We start from the raw sequence: 24,341 nt of genomic DNA on the forward strand, positions 1-24,341 counted from the left end.
AGCCGCAGTAAAAACACATAAGAACACACAAGGGAAAATAACCAATTAGCCGTTTAGTTTGTGGTATGTTGCTCATATGTGGTGACATCCACCCGACCCAGGACCTCCTCACTGCTTCTATCACAAATATCTGAGGTATTCATACAAACTTGAATTATTTGGAGCATAATCTTATCTACTCATGACCCCATGTCTTCTCTGTATCTGAAACCTTCCTGAACAATAAGATAGATGATGCTTCAAGTGCTTGGTTAGTCTTTCTTCAGTCGAGGGACCTGGGGCCTCATGTGTCAAGTTTGTGTACGCTCAAAAACCTGCACTACGTCCTTTTTCACTGCAAATTTGAGATGTATCAAAACGACGTTGACGTAGGGCTGGGTGATACATCAAATATACTCGATATATCGCGGGTTTGTCTCTGTGCGATATAGAAAATGACTATATTGTGATATTGGAGTATAGGTTCTCACGCAGTTGCTTTTAGCTGCGGGCATTACACTGCATGCTCTTCCCACTCTTTCCTGTCTCTCCTTCTCACAGAGACTTAAAACAAGCGCACCTTCTTACATACGTCACATACTGACGTGCGTGCAACGTCAAACGCTCTCTCGGAGCAGACAGGTAGCAGCATGGGTAACGTTAGCCGTGATGCTAGCGAAGAGGTGCGAGTGGTAATACGAGAGAAAGAAGGTGCGAATCTGGTAACAAATGAAGGAAGAATTAATTCCCAAGAAAAACAGCACGGGGTCCATCGTCTGGTGGTGGTTTGGCTTCAAGCGCGAAGATGTTGAACAAGTATGCAGCAAAAGCGTTAGCAACTTAGCAGCACTGCTAATTTGTAGCATCATTTGAAAAGTCAACCGCTAGAGAATGAAGAGTGCTTGAAACTGCATGTCGACATCTTTGTTCGGTGCCACACCAACAAAATGCAGGAGCAACCAGCACTGACCCAATTAAGCCTGGCGTCTTCCATTTCCACATCAACACCGTATGAAAAAATAGTCAACAACAGAAGGAGATAACGTCCGCAGGAACCTACCACATAGCAAAGGACATATACTATTTTATTTCCTATTATGCAGCTCATTTTTATTTGACACTTATTGAAATATATTGTGCGACATCATGCACAAAAGTGCACTTTATTTGTTTTAAACTATTGTAGTGGCGTTCTGTACAAAAAGTGCACTTGAAAAGCCTACTGAAAGCCACTACTACCGACCACGCAGTCTGATAGTTTATATATCAATGATGAAATCTTAACATTGCAACACATGCAAATACGGCCGGGTTAACTTATAAAGTGCAATTTTAAATTTCCCGCTAAACTTCCGGTTGAAAACATCTATGTATGATGACGTATGCGCGTGACGTCAATAGTTAAACGGAAGTATTCGGACACCATTGAATCCAATACAAAAAAGCTCTGTTTTCATCTCAAAATTCCACAGTATTCTGGACATCTGTGTTGGTGAATATTTTGCAATTTGTTTAATGAACAATGAAGACTGCAAAGAAGAAAGTTGTAGGTGGGATCGATGTATTAGCGGCTGGCTGTAGCAACACAACCAGGAGGACTTTGACTTGGATAGCAGACGCGCTATCCGACGCTAGCCGCCGACCGCACGGATGATCGGGGGAAGTCCTTCGTCCTTCCGTCGATCACTGGAACGCAGGTGAGCACGGGTGTTGATGAGCAGATGAGGTCTGGCTGGCGTAGGTGGAGCGCTAATGTTTTTATCATAGCTCAGTGAGGTCCCGTTGCTAAGTTAGCTTCAATGGCGTCGTTAGCAACAGCATTGTTAAGCTTCGCCAAGCTGGAAAGCATTAACCGTGTATTTACATGTCCATGGTTTAATAGTATTGTTGATTTGCTGTCTATCCTTCCAGTCAGGGGTTTATTTCTTTTGTTTCTATCTGCATTTAAGCACGATGCTATCACGTTAGCTCCGTAGCTAAAGAGCTTTGCCGATGTATTGTCGTGGAGATAAAAGTCACTGTGAATGTCCATTTCGCGTTCTCGACTTTCATTTTCAAGAGGTTATAGTATCCGAGGTGGTTTGAAATACAAATCCGTGATCCACAATAGTAGAAGGAGAAAGTGTGGAATCCAATGAGCCAGCTTGTACCTAAGTTACGGTCAGAGCGAAAAAAGATAATTCCTGCACTGCACTCTAGTCCTTCACTCTCACGTTCCACATCCACGAATCTTTCATCCTCGCTCAAATTAATGGGGTAATCGTCGCTTTCTCGGTCCGAATCGCTCTCGCTGCATTGAAAACAATGGGGAAATGTGAGAAGCCCTTCAGCCTGTGACGTCACGCTACTTCCGGTACAGGCAAGGCTTTTTTTTTATCAGCGATCAAAAGTTGCGAACTTTATCGTCGATGTTCTCTACTAAATCCTTTCAGCAAAAATATGGCAATATCGCGAAATGATCAAGTATGACACATAGAATGGATCTGCTATCCCCGTTTAAATAAAAAAAATTCATTTTAGTAGGCCTTTAATTCAGTGTTGTTTTGATATGTCGTCTTAGTGACATCATGCACAAAAGTGCACTAATAGCTTGTTTTAAAATGTCTCTGACAATCTTACACTTTCTGTTTTGGAAATGACATGAATGTTTGTGCCACTGCTTGATAACTGTTTAATAAATACAGTTGTGGTAAATTGACTTAGTTGTGGTTTCCCTCTCTGCATGAAAGTTTAAAATGAGCATATATTAATGCAGTATGAAGAAGAATGTTTTAATGTAGACACATAGAATCATCATACTGCTGTGATTATATGCATCAAGTGTTCATTCAAGGCTAAGGAAAAATATCGAGATATATATCGTGTATCGTAACATGGCCAAAAAATATCGAGATATTAATAAAAGGCCATATCGCCCAGCCCTACGTTGACGCATAAGTGATGCTGGGTAACTGTTTGCATAAAAAAACTGCCAACATTTACTCCTCAGACTGATTGATGTGCAAATCAGAGACATTTGAACAATGAACCCCCAACACCCACAACCCAACCCCCACCTCCCTCGACATTCGGGCATAACAGGTTCAATCCGGCCCGCGAGATGAGTTTGCGAAGTGTAAAATTCAGCTCTTTTTATAATGAAAGAAACTGCTGTTCTAATTCTAACCCCACTTAAAATGCAGCATGAGACACTGCACAGTGACGTCTCACACACACCAGACAAAGCACTACACACAGCAGACACTTAATGTCACAAGCTCCAGTAGCCTCGAACACAGAGCAAGACAAAGATTTAAAGGATGATACTAACATTGACATGAAAGAAGTGGTAAACAACATGCCAGCTAGCAGTGTGTACATGTCATGGTTGAGAGAGCAGCTAAAAGAGGACGCTGATTGTTCGGAAGTAATGTCATATTGTCAGAGTGAGTGGCCAGAATATAGTAGACTTTCAGGTACAGTTAAAGTATATTTGCAGTTCAGTTCAGTTCATTTCGAACATGCATACGATATAACACACAATTCCAGTTGTTTCATTACAGCACGTCCGAAAAAGAGTAGTTTTGGGATATAATTAAGATAATGAAGGATGAAGTGATTAAGAAATGTTTAATATAATTATGCTTGTGCCTCTCATTGTGTGTTCTGAGTCCAGTTGAAACTGGGTGAAAGTTAATGCTTCCAACTCTTATCTCCAACATTCTTCACTGGTCACTTGGCTTCTTTACCGAGGTCAGAAGGACAAACAGCAGACGCTCAGACAAATTGTATTAGAATTGTATCCAATAGGGAATAAATACTTCTGATTATAAGTTTACGCATCGTGTCCTCTTTAAACATCTTCTGGCTCCAGATTAAACAAATATGTGGACAATAGCAAGAAGCAGAGTTTATTTAATCCTACCCCTTTTCATACCATAGCAATTTTATCCAATTTCCTTGTTCTCTGTAACAGAACAGTGAACAAATAAATAATATACCATCGTAAGCAAACACATTTTAAAAATATAAATCATCTTTGTCTCAATAAAAAATAAAGGAGAAAAAAAAGGGTTCAAGATGTTCATCATAATTCTTGTTTTGTGTACTTTGTGAACAATTGTAGTTTGAACAGCCTCTTAAAGGCCTACTGAAATGATTTGTTTTAATTTAAACGGGAATAGCAGATCCATTCTATGTGTCATACTTGATCATTTCGCGATATTGCCATATTTTTGCTGAAAGGATTTAGTAGAGAAAATCGACGATAAAGTTCGCAACTTTTGCTCGCTGATAAAAAAAAAGGCCTTGCCTGTACCGGAAGTAGCGTGACGTCACAGGAGGTAATATTCCTCACAATTTTCCTTTGTTTACAATGGAGCGAGAGAGATTTGGAGCGACAAAGCGACGATTACCCCATTAATTTGAGCGAGGATGAAAGATTCGTGGATGAGGAACGTTAGAATGAAGAACTAGAGGCTCTGACCGTAACTTAGGTACAAGCTCGCTCATTGGATTCCACACTCTCTCCTTTTTCTATTGTGGATCACGGATTTGTATTTTAAACCACCTCGGATACTATATCCTCTTGAAAATGAGAGTCGAGCACGCGAAATGGACATTCACAGTGACTTTTATCTCCACGACAATACATCGGTGACACACTTAGCTACTGAGCTAACGTGATAGCATCGTTCTCAAATGCAGATAGAAACAAAATACGTAAATCCCTGACTGGAAGGATAGACAGAAGATCAACAATACTATTAAACCATGTACATGTAACTACACGGTTAATAATTCTCAGCCTGGTAAAGCTTAACAATGCTGTTGCTAACGATGCTAAGGCTAATTTAGCAACTTAGCAACCGGACCTCACAGAGCTATGATAAAAACATTAGCGCTCCACCTACGCCAGCCAGCCCTCATATTCCCATTCATCAGCCCTCATCTGCCCATCAACAGCCGTGCTCACCTGCGTTCCAGCGATCGACGGCGCGACGAAGGACTTCACCCATCATCGACAAAGCTCTTTAGCATGAGCTAACATGATAGCATCTGTCTCAAATGCAGATAGAAACAAAATAAATAAATCCCTGACTGGAAGGATAGACAGAAGATCAACAATACTATTAAACCATGTACATGTAACTACATGGTTAATAATTCTCAGCCTGGTAAAGCTTAACAATGCTGTTGCTAACAACGCTAAGGCTAATTTAGCAACTTAGCAACCGGACCTCACAGAGCTATGATAACAACATTAGCGCTCCACCTACGCCAGCCAGCCCTCATCTGCCTATCAACAGCCGTGCTCACCTGCGTTCCAGCGATCGACGGCGCGACGAAGGACTTCATCCGTGGGTTTGGCGGCTAGCATCGGCTAGGCGTTTGCTAAGTAAGTAGTCCTTGTTGTGTTGCTACAGCCAGCCGCTAATACACCGATCGATCCCACCTACAACGTTCTTCTTTGCAGTCTCCATTGTTCATTAAACAAATTGCAAAAGATTCACCAACACAGATGTCCAGAATACTGTGGAATTTTGAAATGAAAACAGAGCTTGTTGTATAGGATTCTCCGGGCTCCGAATACTTCCCTTGTCCTCGTGACGTCACACGCATACGTCAGCATAATAAAGCGTTTTTAACCGGAAGTGTGGCGGGAAATTTAAAATTGCACTTTATAAGTTAACCCGGCTGTATTGGCATGTGTTGCAATGTTAAGATTTCATCATTGATATATAAACTATCAGACTGCGTGGTCGGTAGTAGTGGCTTTCAGTAGGCCTTTCTTTACTTAATCCATTCCATAATTTAATTCCACATACTGATATGCTAAAGGTTTTAAGTGTTGTACGTGCATACAAATGTTTTAAATTACACTTTCCTCAAAGGTTATATTTCTCCTCTTTTGTTGAGAAGAATTGTTGTACATTCTTGGCTAGCAGGTTGTAGTTTGCTTTGTGCATCATTTTAGATGTTTGCAAATGCACCAAATCGTTGAATTTCAATATTTGTGATTCAATAAATAAAGTGTTTGTATGTTCCCTATATCCAACATTAAGTATTATTCTAATTGATCTTTTTAGTAACACCATTAGTGAATGAAGCACACATGTGTAATTGTTTCCCCATATTTCTACACAATAACTCAGATATGTAACACTAGTGAGCAGTAGAGAATATGAAGTGATTTTTGGTCTAGAACATGTTTTGCTTTATTCATTATTGACATGTTTCTTGCTACTTTATGTTGTATATTTTTTACATGAGATTTCCAGTTCATTTTATCATCTATTATTACACCCAAAAATGTGTTTTCTTTTACCCTTCGAATATCTACTCCGTCTATTTGTATTTGTGTTTGACTTTCTCTTCTACTGTTACCAAAAAGCATTATTTTAGTCTTACTGAGATTCAAAGATAGTCTGTTTTTGTCAAACCATCTTTTTAATTTGTTCATTTCGTGCTGTTGTATCATCTGCAAATAATACTAACTTTAAGTCCTTTGTAACTTTACAAATGTCATTTATATAGAAATTGAATAGAAGGTGGGCGGGGCAGGCTGGGGGGCGGGGCGGGGTTAAGGGGGGAGGAGTATATTTATAGCTAGAATTCACATTTATTTACACATATACACACACATAACACTCCTCTACTCACTGTTGTATTTGAAAGTGCAATGCTTTGCAGCCAGTAGCACAGCCTTTGAAGGAGCATAGGTATGGGCAGCATCTGTGAAATGTAATTTGCAGGAAAGGAGTGAGTTTAGGGTTGAATTGTCCATCCTCGTTCTATTCTCTGTCACTATCTTTCTAACCATGCTGAACACCCTCTCTGATGATGCATTGCTGTGTGGCACGCACAAAAGTGCCTTCATCAAATGCACCAGAGTCTGGAATGTTCCATCTCTCCCTAGCATACCCCTCCCCCTTCGAGCTGTGCTGGATGAACTGAAATTCTTGTTTCCAATCATTTTGGAACTTGCAAGCGTACTTCTTCTTCTTACTCGTCGTCCCCATGACTGTCTCTTTTTCGTTCTTCTGCTTCGTCTCTGCTATGTTTTTTTAACATTACTACTTACCGTAGTTTTGAAGCAATGCACGATGGGAATCCGGATGTTGTGTGTCAGTGTATTAACGTGCCGGCTGGAATAAACACACGCTGAGCAATAGCTCCGTGCCTGCCTACTTTATAGGTTATAGATAAACATATGGACAACGGAGACATATATAATAGTCTCCTTCTTGTTGTGTGTGCAGTTGTGCACTGAGCTCCAAAAGCCGTAGATGTTATAACGTGACTGGGCCGGCACGCTGTTTATATGGAGGAAAAGCAGACGTGACGACAGGCTGTCCTCACTCAGGTCCGGCTGGAAATCAGGAGAAATTCGGGAGAATGTTTGTCCCGGGAGATTTTCGGGAGAGGCAATGCAATTCGGGAGTCTCCCGGAAAATTCGGGAGGGTTGGCAAGTTTGCTAAAGTCAGTGTACAAAAGTGAAAATAGAAGTGTTCTGCTGTCTATGCTTGCAATAAGAGCAATATTTATGTGAGCGTGTTTGTTTCCTCACTGAGTGCAGTTGGTCCGAGGTCGAGTACAAGTCATCGTTCAATGAGGATATTACTGATAAAAGTCAGAAGGAAAAAAACGTTTTTGTATTTTCAAAAGGGTGAAATGCTATAATGTTGAAAATGTATACTGGAGTAGTGTGAGTTTCACACTTTCACAACACTTACTTTGTGAACTTGCCGTTTGATTGAACCCACTAAAAGACAGAATACAACATTGCCGATTTTTGTTTAATTTCTATCTCCAAAGTATTTTGATATCAACAATGTTTTCGCGACAAGGAGCACTTCAATTATGAGCCAGAAATGCAAGAAAATATGAAAAGGGCCGCTAGTTATTTAAAAGGTATTTTATTTTTTAGATCGGAAGTTGCAAACTTTTGGCGCATGCGTAAACACATGGAACAGTGGCAAAGCAGAAAGTCCAAGATGGCGGACTAAGAGACGTGGCTTTCCGGAGAAGTTTCACATTTACGATCTTATAGATTCAAAAATAGCATCAAAATCCTCAACTATTCGCATTTTCTTAAGCCCACGAAACGGACTTTGAGTGTGGAGCGATGGCGTGTTATCTGAAGTGAAGATTGAAGACGTGATAGAAGATGGACGACTACTGCTATGCTAAGATGGCGACGTCCGCTAAAAGAGAACATGAAAGAGAATCAGCACCACCAACGGAGAACAATCTGAAAAGCGAAGATGAAGGTGAGTGTGTTGCGTTCCCTCATTTGAAAGCTATTTGACTTACAAGCCCTAAAAATAGAAATTAGCCGACTTTGCTGAACAATGTAAACAAAGAACCTCGATCCAAAATGTCGGAAATGTCTGTTAGAAGTTACCGCAGTAGTAAACAGTAGGCAAGCAACGATACTTGGTATAATCAGAATCAGAATAGTTTTTATTGCCACCCCGGGTCCTGCCTGCGGCGTGGCGAAGTTGGTAGAGTGGCCGTGCCAGCAATCGGAGGGTTGCTGGTTACTGGGGTTCAATCCCCACCTTCTACCATCCTAGTCACGTCCGTTGTGTCCTTGGGCAAGACACTTCACCCTTGCTCCTGATGGCTGCTGGTTAGCGCCTTGCATTGCAGCTCCCGCCATCAGTGTGTGAATGTGTGTGTGAATGGGTGAATGTGGAAATAGTGTCAAAGCGCTTTGAGTACCTTGAAGGTAGAAAAGCGCTATACAAGTAAAACCCATTTATCATTATCATGGCCACCGGACCTGTGTGCCCCCCCCCTCCCCCCCTCCACAAGGGAGAGGGGGGCAGAGGAGAAAAGAAAAGAAACGGCAGATCAACTGATCTAAAAGGGGGTCTATTTAAAGGCTAGAGTATACAAATGAGTTTTAAGATTGGACTTAAATGCTTCTACTGAGGTAGCATCTCTAACTGTTACCGGGAGGGCATTCCAGGGTATTGGAGCCCGAATAGAAAACGCTCTATAACCCGCAGATTTTTTTTGGGCTCTGGGAATCACTAATAAGCCGGAGTTCTTTGAACGCAGATTTCTTGCCGGGACATATGGAACAATACAATCAGCAAGGTAGTATGGAGCTAGACCGTGTAGTATTTTATACGTAAGTAGTAAAACCTTAAAGTCACATCTTAAGTGCACAGGAAGCCAGTGCAGGTGAGCCAGTATAGGTGTATATATACACTACCGTTCAAAAGTTTGGGGTCACCCAAACAATTTTGTGGAATAGCCTTCATTTCTAAGAACAAGAATAGACTGTCGAGTTTCAGATGAAAGTTCTCTTTTTATGGCCATTTTGAGCGTTTAATTGACCCCACAAATGTGATGCTCCAGAAACTCAATCTGCTCAAAGGAAGGTCAGTTTTGTAGCTTCTGTAACAAGCTAAACTGTTTTCAGATGTGTGAACATGATTGCGCAAGGGTTTTCTAATCATCAATTAGCCTTCTGAGCCAATGAGCAAACACATTGTACCATTAGAACACTGTAGTGATAGTTGCTGGAAATGGGCCTCTATACACCTATGTAGATATTGCACCAAAAACCAGACATTTGCAGCTAGAATAGTCATTTACCACATTAGCAATGTATAGAGTGTATTTCTTTAAAGTTAAGACTAGTTTAAAGTTATCTTCATTGAAAAGTACAGTGCTTTTCCTTCAAAAATAAGGACATTTCAATGTGACCCCAAACTTTTGAACGGCAGTGTATATATATGTATATAAAGGTATATACAGTATAGGCGTAATAAGATCAAACTTTCTTGTTCTTGTCAAAAGTCTAGCAGACGCATTTTGTACCAACTGTAATCTTTTAATGCTAGACATAGGGAGACGTAACAAACGCATGAATAATGATCTCAGCGTCGCTAGTGGACAAAATGGAACACATTTAGCGATATTATGGAGATGAAAGAAGGCCGTTTTAGTAACACTCTTAATGTGTGACTCAAACGAGAGAGTTGGGTCGAAGATAATACCCAGATTCTTTACCGAGTCGCTTTGTGTAATGTTTGGTTGTGAAATGTTAAGGTGGTATTATTAAATATATGTCGGTGTCTAGCAGGACCGATAATCAGCAGTTCCGTTTTTTTGGCGTTGAGTTGCAAAAAGTTAGTGGACATCCATTGTTTAACTTTATTAAGACACGCCTCCAGCTGACTACAATCCGGCGTGTTGGTCAGCTTTAGGGGCATGTAGAGTTAAATGTGTCATCAGCAGTGAAACCTAACACCGTATTTGCGTATGATGTTGCCTAGTGGCAGCATGTCGGTGCTAAAGGGTGCAGGGCCAAAAACCGAACCCTGGGTAACTCTGCACGTTACCTTAACATAGTCTTTAGTCATTTACGAGTTATAATCAGTGATGGGCAGTAGTGCACAACAAATAGCGAGGCTATGTCGCTTAACTACAGTTCCCAGTAGCGTGGCGTTAGCTGAGATCCTTTTCTGAACCCGTAGTGATACCGAACAACCCTACTACACACACACACACAGTACATAGAAGAAAGTGTGTTTTTGTTGTTTGTGTCTTGCAGACGTCCAGCAGCTGATCGGTAATCCAGAAGAAGTTTCCCCTCAGTTAGGGGGGAGCTCCACTTTGAAGCAGGAGACTCCACAACCACCCTGCATTAAAAAGGAAGAGGAGGAACTCTGCATCACTCAGGAGGGAGAGTGTCTTCTAGGACGAGAGGAAGCTGATTACACCAAGTTTCCACTGAGTATTATCTTTGTGAAGACTGAAGATGATGAAGAGAAACCACAAGACGAAGACGAGGTTGAAGAACCTTTGAGCAGCGATAAAGACTGTGAAGGTAAAAATGTTTGAGCTGCTCAGTTTGTGGCAAAAGCTATTCTCAAAAAAGCTCTTTGACTCGACACATGAGAACACACACAGGTGAAAAAACATTTAATTGTCCAGTTTGTGGCAAAAGCTTTTCTTGAAATACCTATTTGACGCGACACATGAGAACACACACAAGAGAAAAAAAAAAAATTGTTCAGTCTGTGGCGAAAGCTTTTCTCAAAATAGCTCTTTGACTCAACACATGAGAAAAAACACAGATGAAAAACCATATAAGTGTTCAATCAATCAAAGTTTATTTATATATTCCTTAATCACACATTTCTCAAAGGGCTGCACAAGCCACAACGACATCCTAGGCTCAGATCCCACATCAGGGCAAGAAAAAAGTCAACCCAATGGGAACAACGAGAAACCTTTGAGACCGGTGCAATGGACGTAAAGTGGATCTAGTTAATAGTGTGAGAGTCCAGTCCATAGTGGATCTAGTTAATAGTGTGAGAGTCCAGTCCATAGTGGGGCCAGCAGGAGATCATCTTGAATGGAGACAAGTCAGCAGCGCAGAGACGTCCCCAGCTGATGCACAGATGAGTGGTCCACCCCAGGTCCCGACTTGGAACAGCTAGTGCCTCATCTGGGGTCACTTAATAACCTCTCCACGCAGGAGAGGGGGGCAGAGCAGAAAAGAGAGGGCAGATCAACTGGTCTAAAAGGGGGTCTATTTAAAAGCGAGCGTTTACAAATGAGTTTTAACCCTCCTGTTGAAGCGAGACTAATCTGCTATACCTCTCATCATTGCCTCTCGCAGGCAGGAGGCCAGAGACAAGTACTCGATGCCTGGACATCTTTCTAGCGAGATTACAAGTCCTAGCTATGTTCCTCTTTGTAATCTCTGACTGGCTCATCCTAGTGTCATTGGAGCCAACGTGTACAACTATGTTTGTGTAGCTATCTCAGTGGCCTAGTGGTTAGAGTGTCCGCCCTGAGATCGGTAGGTTGGAGTTCAAATCCCAGCCGAGTGATAATCATTGGTACTTTAACTTTAACTTAACTTTAACTATGGTGGTGCAATTGGCCTGTCGTACAAGTTTACTAGGCCTGCTGCGAGTTAGCTCCCTAAGATTAGCTTCAATGTCAGGTGCTCTGACCTTGGGAATACACTTAATTATGGCTGGTTTGCTAAGTTGTTTGTTTTGGGTGATGGAGACCCCTATGACTATGTGGGCTCTGTACCGAGGATCTCGTTGTGGCTTGTGCAGCCCTTTGAGACACTTGTGATTTAGGGCTATATAAATAAACATTGATTGATTGATTGATTGATGATATGACTAAGGTTGCCCGGTAGCCTGGGGTGTAGGACTAGCTAAAAGGCTAACTCTATTATGCGTCTCAACCGGTTCACCTTTGCTTGTAGGCCGCTTAGGGCTGCTACAAACTGGGCTAGTCAGCTCGCTACAGCTAATGCTAGTGTCCGCCGCGTCTAAAGTTACGAAATTACTCTGCTCTAGTCGGCGGACAAGGTCCTCTAGTAGGGCCAACCTATCCATGAGAACGGTGCACGAAGAGCAGGGAGTCATACTCACGTTGTTTCTTTCACCGAGTCGAGTTCTTGCTTTCTTCGGTGGTCGTAACGTGTGGCAGCAGGTTCCTACAGACCGCGCTCAAGCTTACAGCACCTGGTATTCCCAGGCGGTCTCCCATCCAAGTACTTACCAGTCCCGACCCTGCTTAACTTCCGAGATCGGGCGTGCTCAAGGTAGTAATGCTGTAAGTCATTAGTTGACTGCTAATTGGGCAGTTTTAACTGCGCTAATATTTGGCATCAAGCTAAGCAGCTGTGTGCGCGGCGCGTCTACGTATCTACATGTGCACAGCAGGGGAGCTGGTTAACTTATGAGAGTAGTATGTGTGTTTGTGAGAATGTCAACGTGTTGTCTGAGTGACGTCAGTGAGTGAGCGGGCGAGTAAAGAGAGAGCAGCAGGACAGGTGTAACAACTACTTTATACCTGTCACTATTTAAACTCCTTGTGCAGATCTAAATGCTTATTATTTAAATGTTGACCTAAGTCTGAAGCAAAGGTGGTAATACTAATCACCACATTTGGCAAGGTGTGTTTTAAAGCAGCTGTTGTGAGAGTAGTGTATGTGTGTGTGCACCTTTAAGAGTGGCAGTATGTGGGGTGAGTGATGTGAGTGAGTGAGTGGGCAAGTAAGGAGAGGTAGTGGTAGCATGTGCAGGAGTGTTAATAGCATGGTGGATGTCCGGTTGTGCCCTGTGGAAATAATAAATAAAAGTGACCAAGTTGTAACTAATCGACGGCCTCGTCCTTCCGACCAAAGAGCGGAGCTTTATGGACCCAGTGTTACCCCCGACAAAACATGGGCCCTGGAGGGAACGTCTCCCCTGCGCTCCTCGACCACGGTCTGGGAGCCCACAAACAGGAAAGGTGTAAAGCAACCCTTGCAGAGCAGCTCCCTTTTTAAAGTGTCACCTTTATTGTTAGTTTAGAAGCCCAAATACCTCCATATTGCACTTCACGCACCCTCTTTATTAACCAGTAGAATTGTCCTTTGTTGCCTTTCTTCCTCTCCACCATGTTATTGCTTGTATGCACTTTGTGTGTGCGTTTTGACACACTCAACATCATGCGCCTCCGCTCTGTAGTCACCGCCGCACAGCAGCATTCAGATGAAAAAATGGTACCAGTACTTTTCAAAGGTGGTATAGTACCGATTTCAATTAATTAGTAGCATGATACTTTATTAGTAACAGTATACTGTACAACCCTACTACACACACATACAGTACATAGAAGAAAGTTTGTTTTTGTTGTTTGTGTCTTGCAGACGTCCAGCAGCTGATCGGTAATCCAGAAGAAGTTTCCCCTCAGTTAGGGGGGAGCTCCACTTTGAAGCAGGAGACTCCACAACCACCCTGCATTAAAAAGGAAGAGGAGGAACTCTGCATCACTCAGGAGGGAGAGTGTCTTCTAGGACGAGAGGAAGCTGATTACACCAAGTTTCCACTGAGTATTATCTTTGTGAAGACTGAAGATGATGAAGAGAAACCACAAGTAGACAACCTCTTAGCGCCACTATCAGATAGTGAGGCTGAAGACGAGGTTGAAGAACCTTTGAGCAGCGATACAGACTGTGAAGGTGATATGAGGACTCACACTGACAACAAAAACTCTGAATGCTCTTCAAAGAAGAGAGGTAAAACATGTTTGAGCTGCTCAGTTTGTGCTAAAAGTTTTGCTAAAAAGAGCAATTTGACTCAACACATGAGAACACACACAGGTGAAAAACCATTTAATTGTTCAGTTTGTGGAAAAAGCTTTTCTCAAAATTGCAGTTTGACTGCACACATGAAAACACACACAGGTGAAAAACCATTTGAATGTTTAGTTTGTGGCAAAAGCTTTGCATTAAATAGCCGTTTGACTCAACACATGAGAACACACATAGGTGAAAAAACATTTTATTGTTCAGTTTGTGGTAAAAGCTTTAATCAAAATAGCAGTTTGACTCAACACATGAGAACACACACAGGTGAGAAACCATTTAAATGTTTAGTTTGTGGCAAAAGCTTTTCTCTAAATTGCCGTTTGACTCAACACATGAGAACACACACAGGTGAAAAAACATTTAATTGTGCAGTTTGTGGAAAAAGCTTTTCTCAAAATAGCTATTTGACTGAACACATGAGAACACACACAGGTGAAAAACCTTTTAATTGTTCAGTTTGCGGAAAAAGCTTTTCTCAAAATAGGACATTGACTAAACACATGAAAACACACACAGGTGAAAAAACATTTCATTGTTCAGTTTGTGGCAAAGGCTTTTCTCAAAATGTCCATTTGACTCAACACATGACAACACACACAGGTGAAAAACCATTTAATTGTTCAGTTTGTGGCAAAAGCTTTTCTCACAATTGCAATTTGACTCAACACATGAGAACACACACAGGTGAAAAACCATTTAATTGTTCAGTTTGTGGCAAAAGATTTTATCGAAATTGCCGTTTGACTCAACACATGAAAACACACACAGGTGAGAAACCATTTAAATGTTTAGTTTGTGGCAAAAGCTTTTCTCAAAATTGCCGTTTGACTCTACACATGAGAACACACACAGGTGAAAACACATGTAATTGTTCAGTTTGTGGCAAAATCTTTTCTCGGAATAGCTCTTTGACCGAACACATGAGAAGACACACAGGTGAAAAACCATTTAACTGTTCGGTTTGTGGTGAAAACTTTTCTATTAAGAGCCAATTGACTGAACACATAAGAACACACACAGGTGAAAAACCATTTAGTTGTTCAGTGTGCTCTAAAAGGTTTCCACATAATGCAGACGCAGTAAAACACATGAGAACACACAAGGGAAAATAACCAATTAGCTGTTTAGTTTGTGGTATGTTGCTCATATGTGGTGACATCCACCCTACCCAGGACCTCCTCACTGCTTCTTTCACAAATATCTGAGGTATTCATACAAACTTGGATTATTTGGAGCATAATGTTATGTACTCATGACCCCATGTCTTCTCTGTATCTGAAACCTTCCTGAACAGTAAGATAGATGATGTTTCAAGTGCTTGGTTACTCCTTCTTCAGTCCAGGGACCTGGGGCCTCATGTGTCAAGTTTGTGCACACTCAAAAACCTGCACTACACCCTTTTTCACTGCAAAGTTGAGATGTATCAAAACTGACGTTGACGCATAAGTGATGCTGGGTAGCTGTTTGCATAACAAACTGCCAACTTTTACTCCTCAGACTGATCGATGTGCAAATCAGAGACATATGAACAATTAACCCCCAAAACCCACAACCCAACCCCCACCTCCCTCGACATTCGGGCATAACCGGTTCAATCCGGCCCGCGAGATGAGTTTGCGAAGTGCAAAATTCAGCTGCATTTTTTAATGAAAGAAGCTGCTGTTCTAATTGTGTCCACTGGATGTTGCAATAGCAATTCTGTTGGGCAAGCAAATAGATTATACCGGGGCGAGCAAGTATACCAAGCAAGAGGTACACGGTACAGCGGGGCTGTGACTCCTCCCCCTCCACCCAACGTAAAACAGGAGTAAAATAAGCAATCAGTAACCCACTTAAAATACAGCATGAGACACTGCACACTGATATAGTTCTGTGAAAATGATTGTCTTCTGTGCAAATGTAAAGAAAGTGAACAGTGTGTGATTTACTGCAATACTGTCAGTCTTTTAACTTTTTATTTGTGCTTTGTTGAAATTGTTCACACATTGCACAGCTTTTATTTTTCTATCAATACACATTATGTCAAGAAGACAGGAAGTAACTCAACACTCTTGAATAGTTTCTACCTCAGTTTGTATGGGTTGTTGAGTTAGCACAGGATTAATATGTGGAAATGACAAATGAGGTAGTTGATAAATAGAATAGTTTTTATTCATGCTTTATTTAGTTTTTTGTTCAACCCTAGATGGGCTGTGACTTAAAGTTAAATTGCTTTGTACAAACACTGAGATTAAGTCCAAGTTCATTGTGTTCTTCATGGTGTTTCTGAAAATGCACCATTTGTTTCCTCTAAATGTTTAACTAACTTGAAGTGTTTTGTCAAGAGGATTATTTGTGATATGTACATTTTCAGAATGTGCTTGTTCTATTTTGGGCCAAAGTAAAATAAAAATAACAATCTGAAGTTGTCGTGGTCGTATTTTTGATGAGGTGGCGACTTGTCCAGGGTGTACCCCGCCTTCCGCCCGAATGCAGCTGAGATAGGCTCCAGCGAATCCCCGCTACCCCAAAAGGGAAAAGCGGTAGAAAAATGGATGGATGGATGGATTTTACCCGTCCGGCCCACGTGGAAATAGATTTTCCTCCATGCGGCCCCTGGGCTAAAATGAGTTTGACTCCCCTTGTACGAAAGGCAATTGTGTGCCGTTAATCAGTTCTGTAATGTTCCTGTGCCTTTAAGTTGGTAGGTCAATCTGTGATGTCATTTCCCCTTTTAAGCATGTCTTTTTCAGAGTAGCCCGTTTTCGATCAATGGTGGCAGCCATTCATAAGCCACCTTTCTACTCAACCGGAGTTTATTGCTTTGGACCTCTTCAAGTGAAAATTGGGCGCCACACAGAGAAAAGATGGGGTATCATCTATAAGTGCATGGCAACTCGCTCTGTACACTTGGAACTACTGGAGAATCTTGATACGGACGCATTCCTGCTATCCTTAAGAAGATTCATCTCACAACACGGCAAACCCTTTGACCTCCTCATGGACAATGGTACCAACTTTGTTGGTGGAGAACGTGAATTACGTGAAGGAGTTGCTTCAATGGAACCACAGTTGAGAGAGCAACTTGCAGAGCACCAGATTTCATTCCGATTCAATCCTCCAAGCGCTCCACATTTTGGGGGCACATGGGAGAGAGAGGTAAAATCCATTTAGACAGCACTCAGAGTTGTTCTCAAAGACCAAACAGTCCCTGAACCAGTATTACTGACCACATTGATAGAAGTTGAAGGCATAATGAATGCTTAACCTCCCGGTTGCCTGTCTTCGGACGCCTCAGACCCAGACCCAGTCACGCCAAATCTCCTTCTTATGGGCCGTCACGATTCATCTCTACCTCAAGCAATCTACGATCCCTGTGGTCTCTGTAAAAGACCTTGGAGGCACAGCCAAGTCCTAGCAGATCACTTTTGGTCGTCTTTCATCCAGCATTACCTGCCAGGGCTTCAAGAACGTAGCAAGTGGAGTAACGATTGTAAGACCCTTTTGGCTGGTCAAGTTGTCTTGACAGTGGATTCTCAACTCCCCCGAGGATCGTGGCCTGTAGGACGGATCACTAAGACACATCCAGAGGATCGTGGCCTGTAGGACGGATCACTAAGACACATCCAGGAGCAGATGGACGGGTCCCGACTGCCAGAGTTCAAGGGACGAATCGCACCTACCTTCGCCCCGTCACCCGACTGATCATGCGTCCACCCCTTGATGACGAGGACACTACCTCATAGACTTTCTTCTGGTTTTAACTACCATACGGACAGTTGGGGGAGGCTGTGGACGAAAGTCTATTGTGTGACGTTTACCAGGTCAATCTGTGACATAATTTCCCCTTTTAAGCAGGTCTTTGTCAGAATAGCCCATTTTCGATCAATGGTGGCAGCCAGCCTTGTGTGCGTTGACGACTAAATATCACACACAAACACACACATTCACATTTACCTTTCAGCAATAAAGATGATTAAAGGATTCTCTGGCCGGAATCTGTCCATCGTGTCCCAACAACTAAAAGAACTACAAACCCCTGGTTTGGGTTAATATATTTGTAATGGGGAAAGATGTTAATGTGTCTTGTTTTCATGTTTGCATTTAAGATAGTTGACATTTAGCATGGTAGCTGTTAACTGGCGATTAGTGATGTTAAGTGCCTAAGATGGTAGTTATTGATTAGCAGTGTGATGAGGGCTTTCTGCTGGTGAGTGATTAGCACTACAGTTAGAGCCACCTATCGTTAGGTAGAAATGAGCAGTTTCACCAACATTTTTATGTGAAACCATATTACTAACTGTCTGGTGTTTTACAGGATTCATGGAAGTTTATTGTCATACCAGCACACGATACACATGAGATGGCACACAATTTAGTACCATGTGAACAATAGGATTGGTCCTGGTGGAGATCTACACTCTTAGTGCTTTTCTTGTTTGTTCAGAGTAATAATTTTAGTTTCTAAATGTTTTTAACTAAAACTACGGAGCCCCTAAAGGGACATGGGAATTTTTTTTTTTTTAGACATGTATCTCGTGGCCACGAGAAAGTATCTCGTGGCCACGAGAAAGTATCTCGTGGCCACGAGATACTTTCTCGTGGCCACGAGAAACTTTTTATTAAAAAAAAAAAAAAAAAAAAAAATTTTTTTTTTTTTTTTTTTTTTTTAATAAAAAGTTTCTCGTGGCCACGAGAAACTTTCTCGTGGCCACGAGAAACTTTCTCGTGCGCACGAGAAACTTTCTCGTGGCCACGAGAAACTTTCTCGTGGCCACGAGAAACTTTCTCGTGGCCACGAGAAAGCATTGGATGCGTGCTGATGGTTTAGTGTGTGTTAAAATGGCAGTTTAGGAGTTAATATGGCTGTATTTCCAGATAGGACTTTCCCCCATGTGTGTTGTGGCAAAATGTGAATGCTTGATTAGTAGGTGTGAGACAAACACTTTATCTTCCTGGTTATTGTAACGCTACGTGTTTGACATTATTTAAGACGTTATCATGCCCGGGAAAGGACAGTTTTCCTCTTCTGTGGCTGTGGGGGGTGGGCGTGGCTTGCGGACCTGCAGGGAAGCGGAGTGTGTCAGTTAGTCCCATGTTGATGTGATCAAACTTCTTTCTTGCTTGGAAGATACACACACAATTGTAACTGTTATTTCTTCCTGCAAATAATAAATATGTACAACGTGTTTGGATGTATTCATTTATGTAAAATTGTCATTAAATGTAATATTGCCTGACAAAAAGTGATACGACGTACGTAATATTTTGATATTTACACATCGCATATTTACACACGCGCATCTGACTAGAATACCCCTATGTGCATTACATATATCAACATCAACTACCTACTGTACTGTTTACTTGTTGAAATACCCTTTTTAGAACAAATATCTACCCACATAATTTATATGTGTATATATAATATATATATATATGTGTATGTATGTATATGCATATATATATATATATATATATATATATATATATATATATATATATATATATATATATATATATATATGCATATACATACATACACGTATATATATATATATGCATATATATATATATATATATATATATATATATATATATATATGCATATACATACATACACGTATATATATATATGTGTATGTATGTATATGCATATATATATATATATATATATATATATATATATATATATATATATATATATATATATATGCATATACATACATACACGTATATATATATATATATGCATATATATATATATATATATATATATATATATATATATATATATATATATATATATATATATATATATATATATATATGCATATACATACATACACATATATATATATATTATATATACACATATAAATTATGTGGGTAGATATTTGTTCTAAAAAGGGTATTTCAACAAGTAAACAGTACAGTAGGTAGTTGATGTTGATATATGTAATGCACATAAGGGTATTCTAGTCAAATGCGCGTGTGTAAATATGCGATGTGTAAATATCAAAATATTACGTACGTCGTATCACTTTTTGTCAGGCAATATTACATTTAATGACAATTTTACATAAATGAATACATCCAAACACGTTGTACATATTTATTATGTGCAGGAAGAAATAACAGTTACAATTGTGTGTGTATCTTCTAAGCAAGAAAGAAGTTTGATCACATCAACATGGGACTAACTGACACACTCCGCTTCCCTGCAGGTCCGCAAGCCACGCCCACCCCCCACAGCCACAGAAGAGGAAAACTGTCCTTTCCCGGGCATGATAACGTCTTAAATAATGTCAAACACGTAGCGTTACAATAACCAGGAAGATAAAGTGTTTGTCTCACACCTACTAATCAAGCATTCACATTTTGCCACAACACACATGGGGCAAAGTCCTATCTGGAAATACAGCCATATTAACTCCTAAACTGCCATTTTAACACACACTAAACCATCAGCACGCATCCAATGCTTTCTCGTGGCCACGAGAAAGTTTCTCGTGGCCACGAGAAACTTTCTCGTGGCCACGAGAAAGTTTCTCGTGCGCACGAGAAAGTTTCTCGTGGCCACGAGAAAGTTTCTCGTGGCCACGAGAAACTTTTTATTAAAAAAAAAAAAAAAAAAAAAAATTAATTTTTTTTTTTTTTTTTTTTTTTTTTTTATAAAAAGTTTCTCGTGGCCACGAGAAAGTTTCTCGTGGCCACGAGATACTTTCTCGTGGCCACGAGATACTTTCTCGTGGCCACGAGATACATGTCTAAAAAAAAAAAAATTCCCATGTCCCTTTAGGGGCTCCGTATAAAACAACTAAGTAAGTTGAAAAATATTTCTGTGTTTCTTGTAGTGTTTAAAATGTATTATTTTTATCTTCGACGTATGCCCTTTTTCTGGTTTGAACATCTGTACAAATGTATGTGCACGTAATTGTATATATATATATATATATATATATATATATATATATATATATATTTATTTTTTTTTATTTTTATTTTTTTCAAAGAGTAGTTGTAGATTATTTGATGTTAGATACTTTTGCCAACCATTGTTTCAAAACAAGATTAAAATGCCTTTATTTTGAAAATTTTTTGATGTCGAGTAGGAAACGGAAGTTGCTGGCTTCTAGCGCATGCGCAAATGTACTTTAAGCGGAGCAAAAAGACGAAGACCGCGTGCTATGGTTGTTCGGAGATTTTTCGATTTCACGATCTTAAAGTCATATGATTCACAGCAAATATAGCAACAAATATCTCAATTGGTATTTTCCAAAGTCACGAAACGTGCATTGAGTTTGGAGCGATATCTGAAGTGAAGATTGAAGACGTGATAGAAGATGGACGACCACTGCTATGCTAAGATGGCGACGTCCGCTAAAAGAGAACATGAAAGAGAATCAGCGCCACCAACTTCCAGCAAATCTCTAACGGAGATAAAGACGAAAGATGAAGGTGAGTGACTTGAAGTTTTGTTGTTTGAAAACTATTTGAATTTCAAGCCCTTAAAGTCGAAATTAGCCGACCTTGTTGAAGAATGTAAAGAAAGAGCCGCCATGATTGTTAGCTTGAAGAAGGCAGTGGAGTTCACATCAGAGGAGATGAAAGAATGCAAAAGTCAAATTTAGAAACTAAAAGCAAAACAACAACTCTGTTAGGCTCGTTTAGTGTGTTTTTATATTCATCATGTCGTGGTTTTGAGGTGAGGTGAGTATTTTGCCACATTTAATCAGAACCAGAATGGTTTTTATTGCCATTGTTTGAGAACGGGTTCACAAACTAGAAATTTTTCTTGGTGCAATCGTGCAACATAAAACACATATAACACAGATTTGGTAATAACAAGAGCTGTAACTGAGCTATCAGATCTTGTTATAGACTTAGAAAGGAATTCAAAGGAGCTACTGTTAGGAGTTATTGTTCATGTGCCTGATGGCTGAGGGGAAAAAACTGTTCAGGTGGCGGGAGGTGTGGGTCTGGATGGAGCGTAGTCTCCTGCCTGAGGGGAGAGGGGAGAATAGTTTGTGTCCAGGGTGAGAAGAGTCAGCTGTGATCTGACCCACACGCCTCCTGGTCCTGGAGGATAACAAGTCCTGAAGGGATGGGAGCTTGCAGCCAATCACCTTCTCGGCAGCACGTACGATGCGCTGCAGTCTATGCTTATCCTGGACTGTAGCGCCGGGGAACCACACTGATGGAGGAGGTGAGGATGGACTCGATGATGGCTGAGTAAAACTGCACCAGCATCTCGGTCGGCACCTTAAAGGCCCACTGAAAGCCACTACTACCGACCACGCAGTCTGATAGTTTATATATCAATGATGAAATCTTAACATTGCAACACATGCCAATACGGCCGGGTTAACTTATAAAGTGACTTTTAAAACTTCCCGGGAAATATCCAGCTGAAACGTCGCGGTATGATGACGTATGCGCGTGACGAAGTCAGAGTAACGGAAGTTATGGTACCCCGTAGAATCCTATACAAAAAGCTCTGTTTTCATTTCATAATTCCACAGTATTTTGGACATCTTTTGCAATTTGTTTAATGAACAATGAAGGCTGCAAAGAAGACAGTTGTAGGTGGGATCGGTGTATTAGCAGCGGACTACAGCAACACAACCAGGAGGACTTTGTTGGAGCGCTAGCCACGCTAGCCGCCGACCTCACCTTGACTTCCTACGTCTCCGGGCCGCCAAACGCATCGGGTGAAGTCATTCGTCCTTCTGCCGATCGCTGGAACGCAGGTGAGCACGGGTGTTAATGAGTACGGCTGGCTAAGGAGACGGCTGGCTGGCGTAGGTGGACAGCTAATGTTTTTAGCATAGCTCTGTGAGGTCCCGTTGCTAAGTTGCTAAGTTAGCTTCAATGGCGTCGTTAGCACAGCATTGTTAACCTTCGCCAGCCTGGAAAGCATTAACCGTGTATTTACATGTCCACGGTTTAATAGTATTGTTAATTTTCTATCTATCCTTCCAGTCAGAGGTTTATTTTTTTGTTTCTATATGCAGTTAAAGCACGATGCTATCACGTTAGCTCGTAGCTAAAGCATTTCGCCAATGTATTGTCGTGGAGATAAAAGGCACTGAATGTCCATTTTGCGTTCTCGACTCTCATTTTCAAGAGGATATAGTATCCGAGGTGGTTTAACATACAAATCCGTGATCCACAATAAAAAAAGGAGAGTGTGGAATCCAATGAGCCAGCTTGTACCTAAGTTACGGTCAGAGCGAAAAAAGATACGTCCATAACTGTCTCTCAAGTCCTTCACTCTAACGTTCCTCATCTACGAATCTTTCATCCTCGCTCAAATTAATGGGGTAATCATCACTTTCTCGGTCCGAATCTCTCTCGCTCCATTGTAAACAACGGGGAATTGTGAGGAATACTAGCTCCTGTGACGTCACGCTACTTCCGGTACAGGCAAGGCTTTTTTTTATCAGCGAGCAAAAGTTGCGAACTTTATCGTCGATTTTCTCTATTAAATCCTTTCAGCAAAAATATGGCAATATCGCGAAATGATCAAGTATGACACACAGAATGGATCTGCTATTCCCGTTGAAATAAAAAAAAATCATTTCAGTAGGCCTTTAAAGGCCTACTGAAAGCCACTACTACCGACCACGCAGTCTGATAGTTTATATATCAATGATGAAATCTTAACATTGCAACACATGCCAATACGGCCGGGTTAACTTATAAAGTGCAATTTTAAATTTCCCACTAAACTTCCGGTTGAAAACGTCTATGTATGATGACGTTTGCGCGTGACGTCACCAGTTAAACGGGAGTATTGGTACACCATTGAATCCAATACAAAAAAGCTATGTTTTCATCTCAAAATTCCACAGTATTCTGGACATCTGTGTTGGTGAATCTTTTGCAATTTGTTTAATGAACAATGAAGACTGCAAAGAAGAAAGTTGTAGGTGGGATCGGTGTATTAGCGGCTGGCTGTAGCAACACAACCAGGAGGACTTTGACTTGGATAGCCGACGCGCTAGCCGACGACCGCACGGATGATCGGGTGAAGTCCTTCGTCCTTCCGTCGATCGCTGGAACGCAGGTGAGCACGGGTGTTGATGAGCAGATGAGGGCTGGCTGGCGTAGGTGGAGCGCTAATGTTTTTATCATAGCTCTGTGAGGTCCCGTTGCTAAGTTAGCTTCAATGGCGTCGTTAGCAACTGCATTGGAGTTGGGGGTTAAATCACCAAAATGATTCCCGGGCGCGGCGCCGCTGCTGCCCACTGCTCCCCAAGGGGATGGGAC

At 41.1% G+C, this 24,341-nt stretch overlaps 3 protein-coding genes and 1 pseudogene across 4 annotated transcripts in view; 2 read left to right on the forward strand and 2 right to left on the reverse strand.

The window, feature by feature from the left end:
• Positions 1 to 24,341, reverse strand: part of LOC133632464 (uncharacterized) — a 508,815-nt gene that overhangs the window by 180,556 nt on the left and 303,918 nt on the right. The window lies entirely within an intron of this gene.
• Positions 12,463 to 12,571, reverse strand: LOC133633003 (5S ribosomal RNA; annotated as a pseudogene).
• On the forward strand, positions 13,647 to 16,457 carry LOC133632524 (zinc finger protein 135-like). Its single transcript, XM_062024991.1, has one exon. It carries the CDS (start codon positions 13,964 to 13,966, stop codon positions 15,197 to 15,199), a length of 1,236 nt encoding a protein of 411 aa, XP_061880975.1. The 5' UTR covers positions 13,647 to 13,963; the 3' UTR covers positions 15,200 to 16,457.
• Positions 21,110 to 24,341, forward strand: part of LOC133632484 (zinc finger protein OZF-like) — a 421,867-nt gene continuing 418,635 nt past the window's right edge. For both annotated transcript variants that reach the window (XM_062024929.1, XM_062024927.1), the window contains exon 1: positions 21,110 to 21,527. In XM_062024929.1, the coding sequence (XP_061880913.1) occupies positions 21,413 to 21,527 (115 nt within the window). In that variant the 5' untranslated portion in view covers positions 21,110 to 21,412. The remainder of the gene's footprint in view (positions 21,528 to 24,341) is intronic.

This window comes from Entelurus aequoreus, linkage group LG17 (genome assembly GCF_033978785.1).
Source record: "Entelurus aequoreus isolate RoL-2023_Sb linkage group LG17, RoL_Eaeq_v1.1, whole genome shotgun sequence".
NCBI lineage: Eukaryota > Metazoa > Chordata > Actinopteri > Syngnathiformes > Syngnathidae > Entelurus > Entelurus aequoreus.